Genomic DNA, 15000 nt, shown 5'->3' on the forward strand with positions numbered 1-15000 from the left:
GTTACATGAGTTTTGACACTAACTGCAGGAACATCACATTACTTTTTTACTTCAATTTTGGGGCCTTTGCTCCTGATAAACTTCATTAACTCCTACTTGTTCTTTTGAGCTTTTCTCTGGTACTGTACACCAACCCCACACCTCACATGAGTCAATTTCTTATGCACAATTGTACCTGTTTAGATGACTTTAGTTAAAGAGTAACCTTATTATCTATATTGAGCCCAAAATGATCATCATTAATGTATCTAGTAATAGTACAAGTAAGGGGGGGGGGATCTTAATATTTGAGAAAAAACAGTAGAGCAAGTACCCCCCAACATTGATAATTAGAGGCAGACTTCTACAAACTTATTTTACAAATACAAGTTAAGAAGATATCTTCCTCCCTCCCTCCCTCTCCCACCTCTCTCTCATTCTCAGTGGCAGATAATTAACAATTATCAATTTTTCTCTCCCTCTCTCTCCCCTATCCCTGATATACACACCAATCTCTGTAATCTTTGTAGCAATTGTATCATATACAACCCTTATTTTTCAGGTAAACGTATCCTCTTTAGAGACTGTAGTGCGCAGATACTTGTCTTTAGCAGAGGAGCGCACAGACTTTGCCCGCAGGGAGAGTCATCAGGCTGTTGTGGACATTGATGACTTGGATAATCTTGCAACTCCTGAAGAAATTTTGTTGTCTGCTGTCTCAGGAGAGGATGCACAGGTAAATTTTGTTTTCTTTCTTCTCTTCTGTATCAATTTTTTTGTTCTTTGTTAGATATTTGAGTTAGTGCATTTATTTGAACCAATAACTTCAATTTGTACAAATCATTGCTAAAAGAAATATTCTTACAGGATCGAAGTGATAGGACTATCCTTACTCCATGGGTCAAGTTTTTGTGGGAGAGTTATCGTCAGTGCTTAGAGCTTCTCCGCACCAACTCCCGTGTTGAACGACTTTATCATGACATCGCCAAGCAGGTAGATATTTGCATTCTAATATCCTGAGAAAGGCACAGAAAGGATGTATATTAACCTATCATTTGTTAAAAGGATTGAGAAAGTACTTGTGAGATATGAATTCATTAAATTTATAAAGCATGAATGTTAGTATAATTATATGTTGATCACTTTTTCATTCTCTTTTTTTTATATTTTTTTAGGCTTTCAGGTTCTGTGAGAAGTACAGCCGCAAGACAGAGTTCCGTAAACTTTGTGACAATTTGCGAACCCATCTGTCACACATCCAGAAGCAGCAGGGGTCTGCAACAGCTGTAAATCTCAATAATCCAGAAACACAACAGGTCATACATAATTACCTTTGTTCATGTTCTTTCATCTCTTTCCTTTCACTTTGCCTCCTTACTTGCCCCATGTTTTATATTTGTTTTCCTTTGTAAGAGCACTTTCTACCAACCTACTATTTTTATACCCCTACAAGAAATTTTAGTAGTAACAGTTTTTGTAGTACTTGGATTCATTAATATCTATTTGAGAGACTTTAACCTCTAAAGGATGCTAGAATTCAGAATAATGTGCACACAGGGTCGGGATACAAAAAATATTATGTATTTCACTTAAATTTCTCCCTAGTTCAATATTATATGTTTCATACTCTATTCCTACATATGTCATAGAACAGCTGTACACTGTTGTCAAACAATCTTGTATATTATATTGTAAATCTAGTCTAGCCCAGATGCATGAGCACACATGTTGACAGTACCAACTGGCACTTGGATGTACTAAACATGCTTTTATGGTTAGATGAGTGGGCGGGTATATCAGTGAATACACAAAAATCCTCTTAAACATGCATTCAGAATCCTATTCATTTTTCAGTCACTCATTGTCACTTGATTTCCAGTGTTGACAGAAGTAAAGTCTTTCATGTACAGTAGGCAACTGGTGCTTGTTAATATTATCTGTACCGAAATCAGTGAGTCATAGGTCTCAATTTCACATGTAATTAGCTATGCAGTGCACACTATCCATTTAATGTGGCAGTTGCATCATGTCTTCCTGTAAGGGTTTTGGAAGGTTTATATATTTTTGAGAGAAATTATGAAATTGCACCAGTTCAGATCTGTACTCATTGACTTCTAAATATACTGTAATTTCTTATCATGAAGATTACCACATTGCAATTGGTGTAAATTTATGGTTATACAATAGTTACTTCACTTTATTTATAATAATGGTATGTGTTTGTGTATAATAGATTTTTAAAATACGTCAATTGACCAACAACCTTCAGAGTTTGTAAGATGAATGTGTTTTTCTTAAATAGGAGAAGATAATATTAGTTGGCCTTAAGAATATCAGTTAACCCTATGACGACGGTGTGTTACACTCGTGTGACACAGCTAAATTCCCGATGCCGGGGCGTCATGCCAGTGTGAACTTCCTTAAGTTTATTATATTTAATGGCTATTGAAGTTAAATTTTATGTCTGTTGATATTTTAGATGAATCTGGAGACTCGTCTAGAGCAGCTCAACTATGCTATTAAAATGGAGCTATGGCAAGAGGCTTACAAGGCCATTGAAGATATTTCTGACTTGATGAACAAGTCCAAGAAGATGCCAAAGCCACATGTAATGGCCTCATACTACCAGAAATTGTCACTGGTGTTCTGGAAAGCTGGCAATCATCTCTTCCATGCTGCATCACTCTTCAAACTCTTCCAGCTGTTGAGGGACCAGAAGAAAAATATTACAAGTAAGTTCTTCACAAATACAGTTATGTAATAATGAGCATCAAGAATTGCATAAAGATGTTTTACAGTGCCATATGAAAATATGGCAGAATACAAGTTCTCCCTTAGTCCCTTAGAACCACATTATATCCAACTTGTCTATTCTCCAAGCCCCAATTAAGCACAATTTTTCAAATTTTAGTCTGCTATTTTTCAATTACACTGCAGAAATTTTTAGAACCAATGTTAAGTTTGAAATGTCACATTCATGTTTGGGAGGGTAAGAATAGAAATATAGTACTAGAATTACAATTACTCTCTCACTATGTCTTGTTCACAACAAGGGGGGGGGGGGGGCTTTTTGATTGTCACAGGGAGAGGACAGGCTGCATGGGGAAAATGGCTATGGGCATTGTATTGTACATTTTGGATATGGCTATAGTATGGGCATGGTTTGTTATGGTATAGTGGTCTGGCTGGAGTAAACTTTTCATACATTAGCTGATTTATTGGTTGATATTACAAGTCTCATTCAATATGAAAGCAGCCCACCAGTTTTTGACAGCTCGTGTAATATGGCTAATAGAACTATAGGGGTATATATTAGTCTTATATATAGTTTCACCATTTTTCAGGTGAGGAACTTGGCAAGCGTGCATCCATAGTATTGATTGCTACGTTGGCAATCCCTCTTCCATCTGCCCACCCAGAATTTGACAGATTTATTGAAACTGAGAAATCTGCCCTGGAAAAGATTGAGAAGCTAGCAACTCTTCTCTCTTTACCAAAGCCACCAACACGCATATCGCTCATCAGGTACGTAATATCTTTCTTTACTTTTGTCCCTCTCTTTTTTTCCCCCTTTTCCTTTTTAGTCTTGATTTGTAGGTTGATTACTTACCCAATTGTTTACTTCACGTAACTTCTAGCATGATACCCACAGGTGACTCAAGGTAGGCCCATCTTGGTTATAATATCCATAGTTATTACTTTTGATATTACCATTTTCCTGCTACACTTGGTTCACAAACCATTATTGCCACAACTAATATCACTTTCAGTCATAGCATACATATTTGCTGTCCATTTCCTGTTGATGTATCATTTTCTATTGTTACTGATCATCATAAAGTAATTTTGAAAAAACTACTGAGAATTTTGATTACATTAATATAATCTTAACATATCTTGCAGAGACTTGATCAGGTTCAATGTTGTGAGTGCAGTCCCTCAAGAATTACAAAATCTCTATCAATTGATGGAGGTAGAGTTTGACCCTCTTCATCTTTGCAACCGGATGCAGTCAAATCTTGAATGGATTCAGGAGCATCCTGAGCTTGGTAAGCTATTATTATCAGAAGCATAGTTCATATGACCTCACATTTTATATGTGTGTGTGTAAGAGAAAGAGAGAGAGATTTGAAGAAGGTACTTGGTAATTTAAATGGTTGGTTTTAAAAACATTCTGATCTAAGGACATAGAAATTTGTTCATACTGAATTGTCTTTAGTATGAAATGAGTTTTGGTACCCTGAAAATTACTAATATACTTTTATGTTTGTATTTCTTCAGGATTAACCCAGTATGTGCCAGCCCTGCAAGAGATGACAATCACAAGGCTTGTGAAGCAAGTTGCTCAGATCTATCAGTCCATCACCTTCAAGAGGTTGCTGGAACTCAGTGTTTTTATTGATGGTTTCCATCTGGAGCGTATCTTGGTCGATCTTGTCCGCCACAATGATTTGCAGGTAGGCACTTTTACCAGTGTGGCAGAGAGGTACTGTAGTTGTCAGAGATTTCAGAATATGAAATGATCGCTCAGACTTACCAGTTCCTAGCTGATGCAAATCCTCCCAACAGATAAGAGTTGACCACCGCAGTGAATGCATACACTTTGGGGCAGACTTGAGTGAGTCTCAGCGTGAAGATCTGCCAGAGGGTCCAATGCTCCAGTCACTGCCATCTGAGACAATCAGGTGCCAACTGGTGGAGATGAGCTCATCACTACAGTCATGTGTTGCTCTTATTGTTCCTGAGAGTAAGAAGGTAGGCCCATTCACCATATTTGATTACCAAGTGTACCTACATGAAATCTTAATATAGATATAGAAAACATGTTTATGTATATTCTATGCAATATGTAAGTGAGTGAACTATAACTAAAATAATATATCTTAATATATTTTCAGAATGAAATGGAGCCTATGAGAGCCCAGACTATTCAGTGCTACCAACAGACTAAACAGCGTGAGCACATGAAGATCCTTCAGAGACAGCATATCATTGAAGAAAGGAAGGAGATGTTAGAAAACCAGAACCTAGAGCGTGAAGAGTCTATTCGTAGGGCTCAGGTATGGTGTACCTGCCCTGCAGTTGGAGTGGTTTCTTTTTTCTCATTAGTTATTTATTACACTGATTTTCCCAAGCAGCAAGCAGTTTATTCCCTTTGAAAAAATTATTAATTTTTTATTTTATTTCTTTGTCCTTCTTATTCATACATTGTTATCTGTTCCTGCAGGAAGAACAGTTGAAAAAACAGAAGGAGGAAGAGCAGCTGCGTCTTGAACGTGAAGCCAGTCGACGTGAGAAAGCTCGGCAGGAGGAACAGCTTAAACAGATCCATACCAAGCAGATCAAGGACAGACTTATTCAGATCTCCCAGACTTCATATGGCCAGAAAATGATGGAGAAATTTGATGAAGAGGTAATATATTATGGTGGTGGTGTTCTTAACCCTTTAGGTACACAAGTGTCATGTATGCAGTAGGACTTGGATGGCAATGCGCAATATATGACCTATCATTTTTGGGATTACAATTAAACAGGTAGCATGCCAGAAATTCTTCTAATTGCAGCCAGAAGGCATTTGGGGTTCGTAGGGAGGATATGGAAGGCAAAGAAATGCATAACATTTCAGTCTCCTCCACACATATCAACCAGCTGTACTAAGGAGGAAAGAAACGTCAGGGTGATGATTGTGTTTTTTCAGGTAACAAGAACAGATAAGAAAAATTAAGTAATTACCTCAAGTGTGACAACATGGAGGCAAACGGATAAACGCTGGTATTTTTGTGCGTGTTCTACTATTTAAAAAAAAATAATAATAATAAGTTTTTGAAGCCTTCCATTATAGTGCACATGGAAGTATGCTCATTTTAAGGTGGGAGTAGATTTGCTAGATTTTAACTTCGAAGTGCCAGCTTCATTGCACTACACATTATATATTGGGTGGTGCCTTTCATGTTAGTCTTTTTTGCTCCTTCATCCATTCATTGTAATACTAAAGCTGCCATTTAACTGACTTTATTAATGTTGTAACAAACTGAAGTTATAGTATAGAGCACATATTAGCTTGTTTATTTCAGTGCAGACAGATGTCATGGCATACATGTCAGTACTGATTAGGCCTAAAAGACAGGTGTTGATGCATATATGTCAGCACCGATTAGGCCTAAAAGACGGGTGTCGATGCATACATGACGTGACATCGGAATCTATTTACAGTTGAAGTGCACACGCACTCATGAAGTATTATGGCTGTAATGGTGCTAGCTCCAGGGTTATAGAGTTAAGAGTTCCAAAGGTAGCCTAAACCCGCATTCTATGATGGATTTATGGGAAAATATTGTTTGGGCTCGTCCCTCTAATTTTTAGCCAGTGCCGCTAGTGTTGTTGGCTGCCCATCCTGACGACCACTTAGGTCGTTAGGTGCTCCATCCACAATAGGTTAATTTATGGAGAAAAAAAACTTTATTAGAATAAAATCCCTCCCATCCCCCTTCAAAAAAATTATTTTTCTTTTAAAAGAGAGAGAGAGAGAGCTGAAGAAGAGCCGACATGTGTTTATTGTAACAAGTGCCACAGCCCAGAGTAGTTGTAGTGGTGCAGGGGCACCTTTTTTTACTACATGTAATTTTATATCTTTCATTTGAGGTTTATAATGGTGATTAGTCCCTTGATCAAAATATTTTAGTATCTGTGTTCTAACAATGATTCTTAACCCGTTAACGAGGGGTGACTAGATATCACGTCTAGTGGTTTTTGGGCCAGATGCTGGGGACGAGTTATTTTGTCCAGGCCGGCGCGCCGGGTGAGCGGCCAGGGCGGCCAAGAATCCCAACGCGTTAGGCTTATGCATTTGAATGTCCCGGTATTTCAGCCATTTAATCCATTCACGCCCATGACATGCCGACACGTTTTGTGGTTTTTGCATCAGATACCGGGGACGAGATATGAGGGCAAGGTGGCGCTCAGCAGCCCAGGCTCGCGGCTTGTGCGTTCGAGAATCTTGAGGTGTTAGGCTTATGCGTTCGAAAACCCCAGTATTGCGACCATGCAAAGCCGGAACCGCCCCGTCGGGAACAGGTTGAAATAACATTTTGAGTGATCAGCGGTTCAGTGTACATCAAGATGCCATGCAGGGTATATGTTTGTACCCCAACTCCTGGGTAGATAACTCAAATGTTACATGGGGATAAAGACTAATGCACCTAGGAACAGTATTTCATTAGTGAGCATTTTCTTTGAAAAGAAAAAAATATATTTATTTGTTATTTTACAAAAAACTTGGTATGGGCAGGGGGTGGCTGTAAGAAGAGATGGTTACTTGTTCAAATTAATGATAGGACAGTCACACAAGCATAACAAAGTCCAACATTGCTTGGATCAAGAGTGTGACTGTTTACACAGCTATCATCACCTTATTGCATTTATGTTGTAATTGTTAGAATATTGAATTAATTTTCTGAATTATAAAAATATGAATTTATATCCACCCCAAACTTATTGTAGATAAGTTCATTCAAATGCAAGCATTTATGTGTGTGGAAATCTTCATTTAGTATGGATGATAGCTTAGCAGGAAAAAGAAATGGTGGTCACCAGTTAGAGGATAGTTACTTACTTACTTGGTTACTTACTTGGTGGTAGTTACAGCTTGAGCCTTGTTATTAGCTCATGCCAGGGCCATCCTGGGGGACCGCCCGATAGGGGCAATTTTTCAATTTGTTTTTCTCATCATTTCATTATTTCTTCTCTTACTTGAATATAGAAAGAAAGAAGTAACACATACCAAGGTGGTATGCTGTTATTGTAAAACAATAATGTAAACAAGAGAATAGTATTTCAACATTGGGAATCATAAAAACTTATGCAGGAGGCAGAGCAAAGCAATTTTATCTCCCACTCACTACTCCAACCTGCTGTCACCAGTACTACCTTTTATGCAATTTTTTTTTTCTAGAATAGATTGTGGCTCTACTTTTCATAAATGATCAGTTCACTTGTTTTTAAATAAATGCAATATTTACCCTCATAGTACCATTGAGTAAGGGTTGATTAATATAATTCAGCTACCAGAACACACTTTCCAATTTTTGTTTGTATATGCTCCCTTGTATGACACTGTAATTTTAAACTTATTCAGCCCCACAGTTCAAGATGTACTTTTTTCCAACGGCTTGCATAAGAAAATGTATTTGTTTTTAACCCATTAACCCATTCGTGCCAGATAACGTGCTGACATGTTTCGTGGTTTTTGCATCAGACGCCGGTGATGAGATATCTGGGCAAGGTCGGCGCTTAGGGTGAGCGAGCAGTTAGCCCAGGCTCATGGCTTGTGCACCGGAGAATCTCGAGGCGTTAGGCTTATGCATTCGAAAACCCCAGCATTATGACCATTCAAAGCCAGAATCACCCCGGCATGAATGGGTTAACAGCAGATGATGTGATATCACAGCATGAGCTGGCTAGTCTTCTTCCCACCAGGGACACGATATCACGTCATGGCTTTTTGCTTAGCTGGCACGCCGTGTGATCAGTGGGTGAATAATCCCAGGTGTCAGGCCTGCATAATTTGAAAAACCCCAGCACTGTGTCCAGGCAGAGCCAAAACCACTCTGACGTTATTGGGTTAAGGACCAAATTGGCTGTCCCTCACGATCATTTCCCCATTTAATTTTATTATGTAAAAGAAGTTAAATTTGATAGCTTTCCTACTCTTTATAGTATAATATGAACTGTCTTATTTTGAAAATAAGAAATGGAAGTACATATTTATAATTTCATTCATTTAGTAAATACTGGGAGCATGATTTTGCATTATAACTTCCGGAGATTCATTCCCTGAACTTCAAACTTAACCACCGGCGACTATACATCCCAGAGAGGTATTTAGGTTTCAGTATAGAGTCCATCCTATATGACTTACCATATATTGCATTACAGAGAAATTGCAGTTATGAAATAGGAAGTATTTTGACATTGAGAATCTTGCCCTATGGCAAATATGACAGGCTTTTTAGTGTTTAGTGTAGCTTAATCTTTGTGTTTAGAATTTCGGTTTTATTCTTATCCTATAAAATTTTATTTTTCACTTTTCTCACCACATTCCTTCCTAAATTACAAACATTTATTTGGTCATCCTACTTATGAGAGCCCTTTGAATTATAAACCACATAAATTTAGAATGTTTTACTAAATAAACACTCACGTTTTGAAGAAACCATCTGATCTTTCTTCCTTTCAGACCCTTATTGGGTACTCAGGCTCCCCCAGCAGTTCCTCATATATGGTAGTGGAAGCTTCTTCTAGATAGATTTGAATTAATATGAAGGGGCTAGACTATATACTACCAAGAAATCATTAATGTCAATATTAAAACCATATTATCATCCCTTAGATTTTGCTGTAGTGTATGGTCTTCTCCTGTTTTACTTTTCTTTTTCTTTTCTTTTCTTTTCTTTTCTTTTTTTTCTTTATTTTTTATTCCTTTTTTCTTTCTTTCTTTCTTTCTTTTTTTTCTTTTTTTTTTTTTTCCATTGGTGTGCTGCATGATCCAGCAAGGAAGGACAGTACAGTCAAAGCAAATTATGATATACTAATTCTGAACTCATTAACATTTATTTCGTAAGTGGTTTTTTTTTTATTAATGCTGATGCTAATATTATGTAACAAGCTTATGAGAAAATTTAAACTGACATTATCATCTGATGATCATGTAGATTAATGTTCATTTACTTATATCATCACTTTGTTGATAGTTATACATATTTAATCAATATGTATTTGTGTGTTTTTTAGAGAGAGAGAGAGAGAGAGAGGCTGTTCTGAGGAAGGTTGCCATTTACATTGCCAGGCAATTAGGTGAGGGAGGAGCATTTTAACCTGTTAACAATGGATGACGTGATATTGTGTCATATGGTGGTAGCACTTGTCGCCAGGGACACAATATCACATCATGACCTTTTGTACGGCTGGCACACCAGGTGGCTGCAGTCTATGCAGGCAAATAGCCCAAGGCAATAGGCCTGCGTGCATTGAAATACCCTGGCACTAAGACTGGGCAAAAGCAAAACCATCCCGCGTTATCAGGTTAAGAGCTTGTAATTCCCACTCAAACTTCACTTAATGAGTTGCAATAAGCAGAAGCATTGCAGTAAATATCCTGCTAGAACAAGGAATATTAGATAGGGGTACACAAATAGTTAGACAAGTCTCCAGATACTGCTAATCATAAACATGAAACAGAAGCTTTGTCACTCGGCACCTTAGCAAAGAGGAAACCTCAGAAGACTACACAAAGGCCAGACAATATATACAAATATATATACATATTTGTCAAGGATTTGATGTTATTTTTACACTTTGAATAAAATGTCTGGGGTAGGTTTTCTCCCTTCTCTTTTTGCATGTTTTGGTAATGTTAGTTTTGAATAGGCATTTTATTTTACATGTGTGGAGAAAAGCAAAAGAGATTGTGTGTCTGTTTGTTTCTTTCTTCTTTTCATTCTTTCGTATGGAGAGTACAAGTTCAATGTTTGACCAGTTTGTATAACCATTGAGTTACATTAACTGAAATGTATATCCTCATGAATTTTAAATGTTTTCTTCTGCACAGGAATTGCTGAACCTGGGAGCAGAGGAGATTTTGCAGAGGCAAGTTGAGGAACTAGAAAAGGAACGAAAGGAACTAAATCAGAGACTGAAGGCCCAGGAGAAGAAGGTTGACTATCTAGAGAGAGCAAAAAGGCTGGTAGAAATTCCAATGCTTAAGGATCTCTTTGAAAAGGAGAAGGTAAGTTCACCTTAGTTATAATAGTCTTATCAGTTCTTTGTATATTTAAAAGACAATATTCATAAACATTATATCTACTAATTTTACAATCATTATTGTAGGAGAAGGACAAAGAGTTTTGGCAGGCACAAGAACAGGAACGTGTGCAAAAGCTGGTAGAGGAACACGAAATTAGTCTCCAGCACTGCAAACGACTGTGCCGCATGCATACTGACAGGGATGAGTTCCTTAATCAGCTCAAGTCATCACGACGATCAGAAATAGAGAAGAAGCTTAATGACTTTAATGCTCGTCTTGAAGTTGAACGTAAGAACAGACTAGCTGAGAGGAAAGAGCAAAGGTAAAAATGATACTTTTTTATTTTTTTTAGTAGTAGTAGTAGTAGTTGTTGTTGTTGTTGTTATCAATTATTGTGTAATAATCAAAGATATCCTTGTTTCATAATGATAAGTGTAATAGTATTTGATGCAGAATTGGTAAACAGTTTGAGTGTGAAAAGGTTTGGGTGTATCAGTGTTTCTTTACATTTACTTTCTGTGACTCTTACTGGATACTCAAGCCAATAATCACGGTGTGGTTTTGGCTTCAATCGGTCTAAATGCTGGGGTATTTCAAACGCATAGGCCTAATGCCTTGGTTTATTAGCCTGCTCTGGCTGTGGCCGACGGCTGAACACACAATCACATAATGTGATATCGTGCCCCCAACGGCAAGTGCTTGCTGCCACTTGACATGATATCATGCCACCCAGTGTTAATAGGTTGATAGTTACTTTACTTTTGTACAGATAATTGTAGATATATATATACTTTGTGTGTGTGTTGTTTGTGTATACACATGTTAATATATTTAACAACTCTTGTTATATGCTAACTATATATTTTGAGATTTAAGATACCTTCTACAATCTTTATATTTTAAATTTAGGCGAAGAGAGCGCCGTGAAGCTTACTACAGAAAGAAAGCTGAAGAGGAACAACAGCGTAGAGATGAAGAACTCAAGAAGGCAAGAGAGGATGCCGAGCGACAGGAGAGAGAGCAAAGGGAAAGGGAAGAACAAGAATACTTGGCAAGAAAGGCAGCTTTGGATCGCCAAGCAGAACTGCAGAGAGGTAAGTTTAGTTTCTGATAAATAAATTGTAGAAAATTCTTAGTATATAAAAATGGCATACCTTGCTTTTTAGATTATTCAACAAATAAGTAATAGATCTAGCAAGTAGTGTTAATGGTGAACTCTCATACATACATGCCTTTTTATGTTACTATCACTTTACTCTCTTTCTCAATGTATTTCCACATGCATGGCTGACATCATTTGGCTATATTTATTTACCATAATCTTCATTTACTTTCCAACAGAACGCGAAAAGGCCATAGAAGAAAAGCAGAGAATGGACCGAAGTGCGCCTGAAAGGTTTGCCCGTCGCCCTGATGATTCTGGATGGCGGCGGGGTGGGGGAGGAGGAGGAGAAGAACCACCACCACCACCACCACCAAAGGAGGAGAGTGCTGACCAAGAGAGTGACAGCGGTGAGAGGCCTGGAGTATGGAGAGCTGGAGGTGGTAAGGAGGATTTGTTTCAGATCAATGACTTGTTTTGGATGCACAAAGTGTTGGGATATTGGGCTATATTGGACCTGTGTGTGTGCATCATTTGTGCAAGAAAAGGAAGAGGTATGTGGAACTTTCTTTTTCATCATATTACTCTATGCTTTTTATTCTCTTATAAATAAAATCTAGGTACTTGGCGTGAGAAAGAGAAGGAGAAACTTGATGCTTGGCGTAAGAAGGATGAGGATAGAAATGAACTCGAAGAGCGAGAGCCAAGAGACCGAGGAAACAAAGACATTAGGACAGAAGAGCCACCTTTGCGTGACCGTGGCAATAGAGACATCAGAGAGCAAGAACGGCGTGGATTTGGAAGGGATCGTGAGGAAAGGGCTGGATTTGGAAGAGAGAGAGAAGAGCGCGGAGGTTTTGGGAGAGACCGAGAAGAGCGCGGAGGCTTTGGGAGAGACCGAGAAGAGCGCGGAGGTTTTGGGAGAGACCGAGAAGAGCGCGGAGGCTTTGGGAGAGACCGAGAGGACCGCGGAGGCTTTGGAGCGCGGAGGTTTTGGGGAGAGACCGAGAAGAGCGCGGAGGCTTTGGAGAGACCGAGAGGACCCGCGGAGGCTTGGAAGCGACCGAGAAGAGCGCGGAGGCTTTGGGAGAGACCGAGAAGAGCGCGGAGGTTTTGGGAGAGACCGAGAAGAGCGCGGAGGCTTTGGGAGAGACCGAGAAGAGCGCGGAGGCTTTGGGAGAGACCGAGAAGAGCGCGGAGGTTTTGGGAGAGACCGAGAAGAGCGCGGAGGTTTTGGGAGAGACCGAGAAGAGCGCGGAGGTTTTGGGAGAGACCGAGAAGAGCGCGGAGGTTTTGGGAGAGACCGAGAAGAGCGCGGAGGTTTTGGGAGAGACCGAGAAGAGCGCGGAGGTTTTGGGAGAGACCGAGAAGAGCGCGGAGGTTTTGGGAGAGACCGAGAAGAGCGCGGAGGCTTTGGGAGAGACCGAGAAGAGCGCGGAGGTTTTGGGAGAGACCGAGAAGAGCGCGGAGGTTTTGGGAGAGACCGAGAAGAGCGCGGAGGTTTTGGGAGAGACCGAGAAGAGCGCGGAGGCTTTGGGAGAGACCGAGAAGACAGCGGAGGCTTTGGTAGAGACCGAGATGACCGCGGAGGTTTTGGGAGAGACCGAGAAGAGCGCGGAGGTTTTGGGAGAGACCGAGAAGAGCGCGGAGGTTTTGGGAGAGACCGAGAAGAGCGCGGAGGTTTTGGGAGAGACCGAGAAGAGCGCGGAGGCTTTGGGAGAGACCGAGAAGAGCGCGGAGGTTTTGGGAGAGACCGAGAAGAGCGCGGAGGTTTTGGGAGAGACCGAGAAGAGCGCGGAGGCTTTGGGAGAGACCGAGAAGAGCGCGGAGGTTTTGGGAGAGACCGAGAAGAGCGCGGAGGTTTTGGGAGAGACCGAGAAGAGCGCGGAGGTTTTGGGAGAGACCGAGAAGAGCGCGGAGGTTTTGGGAGAGACCGAGAAGAGCGCGGAGGTTTTGGGAGAGACCGAGAAGAGCGCGGAGGCTTTGGGAGAGACCGAGAAGAGCGCGGAGGTTTTGGGAGAGACCGAGAATATGCTAATATTGACAGCATGTGTTTCAATAGTGTGGTAATACTCGCAAAAACCTCTCTTTTTAGGCGTGAAGAACGTGGTGGTGACCGAATTGAAAGACGTGATGAGAAACGCCCTGGAGGAGGCAACTCATGGCGGTCCCGCGAGGAAGCACGAAAAGAAGAACCTCGTGAAGAAAAGCCACGCCCTGCTCGTGAGGAAGATGAAGATGGCTGGACTACTGTGAGGCGTTAGACTAGCAATATCTGTTGAGGCCTTTGCAGAGGCTTCATTAGATGATTATTCATTATATTGATAATTAGGTACTATTGTTTCAGGAGCCAAAATTTCAAGTGTAACAAAAGATGGCAATGAGAAACCTGCAGAAGCTGTTAGAGGCAGGACTTTTTTATCATAACATTTTTATTCTAGCTCTTATTATCATTATTACTTTTATAATTGTCATATGATTTGGTGCTATCATGAATTTGAAGATCTAAGAAAAAATAAACAAGAAACATTAAACTTTTTAAAAAATGCTGTAAATGAAGCAGGTTCTTGCGTAGATGCTTTTTAGGTGTGTTGCCTCTTGTCTAAATCTTATCAGCATACGGAAAGCTGCCTTGATAGTGAGAAAGAGGAGGAATTGAAAATGTTAGTAATTCAGTTTGTGGTTTTGCACACAATGAAATGATAGGATTAAGTCTGATGCCATGTTCCTTTTGTAGAATTTCTCACCTTATCCCAAACTATTAAAAAAAAGATGTAGATTGTTTGTCATTATTATAATATGAGCAAGGCTGTTATATTTATGGGCTATATGTGCACAGATTTCAGCTTTTTATTATTGTAAACAGCTTGTCTTGTACTATTAATCAAATTTTCATAAAGGAAGAAATTGGCCCACATAACCCTACTTATCTATGTTTTCTAAGGAGTGATTTCTTTCTCACTTTGTCACTTTTTTTTTTTAATAAGTATCTTATTAAGCTTTTCGAATATTTTCAACAGTCCATATTACCACCACATCATTTAAAGGATTAGGTATTTAGTAATGAAGATATGTTTCTTAACCAAGAGAATATTACCAGTGATTGTTACTTGTTTGT

The 15000-nt window shown here is 39.5% G+C and overlaps 1 protein-coding gene across 4 annotated transcripts in view; it reads left to right on the top strand.

Annotated features, from left to right (window-relative positions):
* eIF3a (eukaryotic translation initiation factor 3 subunit a) overlaps positions 1-13465 on the top strand; it is a 14733-nt gene extending 1268 nt beyond the window's left edge. The window contains exons 3-18 of one of the 4 annotated variants that reach the window (XM_086540156.1): positions 542-715; positions 847-972; positions 1155-1295; positions 2459-2711; positions 3324-3504; positions 3883-4028; positions 4261-4436; positions 4549-4734; positions 4878-5039; positions 5207-5392; positions 9215-9259; positions 10586-10762; positions 10864-11102; positions 11690-11874; positions 12122-12325; positions 12503-13465. In XM_086540156.1, coding sequence (XP_086396282.1) covers positions 542-715; positions 847-972; positions 1155-1295; positions 2459-2711; positions 3324-3504; positions 3883-4028; positions 4261-4436; positions 4549-4734; positions 4878-5039; positions 5207-5392; positions 9215-9259; positions 10586-10762; positions 10864-11102; positions 11690-11874; positions 12122-12325; positions 12503-13452 — 3531 coding nt within the window. In that variant the 3' untranslated portion in view covers positions 13453-13465. The remainder of the gene's footprint in view (positions 1-541; positions 716-846; positions 973-1154; positions 1296-2458; positions 2712-3323; positions 3505-3882; positions 4029-4260; positions 4437-4548; positions 4735-4877; positions 5040-5206; positions 5393-9214; positions 9260-10585; positions 10763-10863; positions 11103-11689; positions 11875-12121; positions 12326-12502) is intronic. The other 3 variants (XM_086540157.1, XM_086540159.1, XM_086540158.1) reach the window with 3 other exon arrangements.
* The last annotated feature ends 1535 nt before the right edge of the window (positions 13466-15000 follow it).

The sequence above is a fragment of the Penaeus japonicus genome, unplaced genomic scaffold (assembly GCF_977035675.1).
Source record: "Penaeus japonicus unplaced genomic scaffold, GWHDUDI00000001_assembly GWHDUDI00000009, whole genome shotgun sequence".
NCBI lineage: Eukaryota > Metazoa > Arthropoda > Malacostraca > Decapoda > Penaeidae > Penaeus > Penaeus japonicus.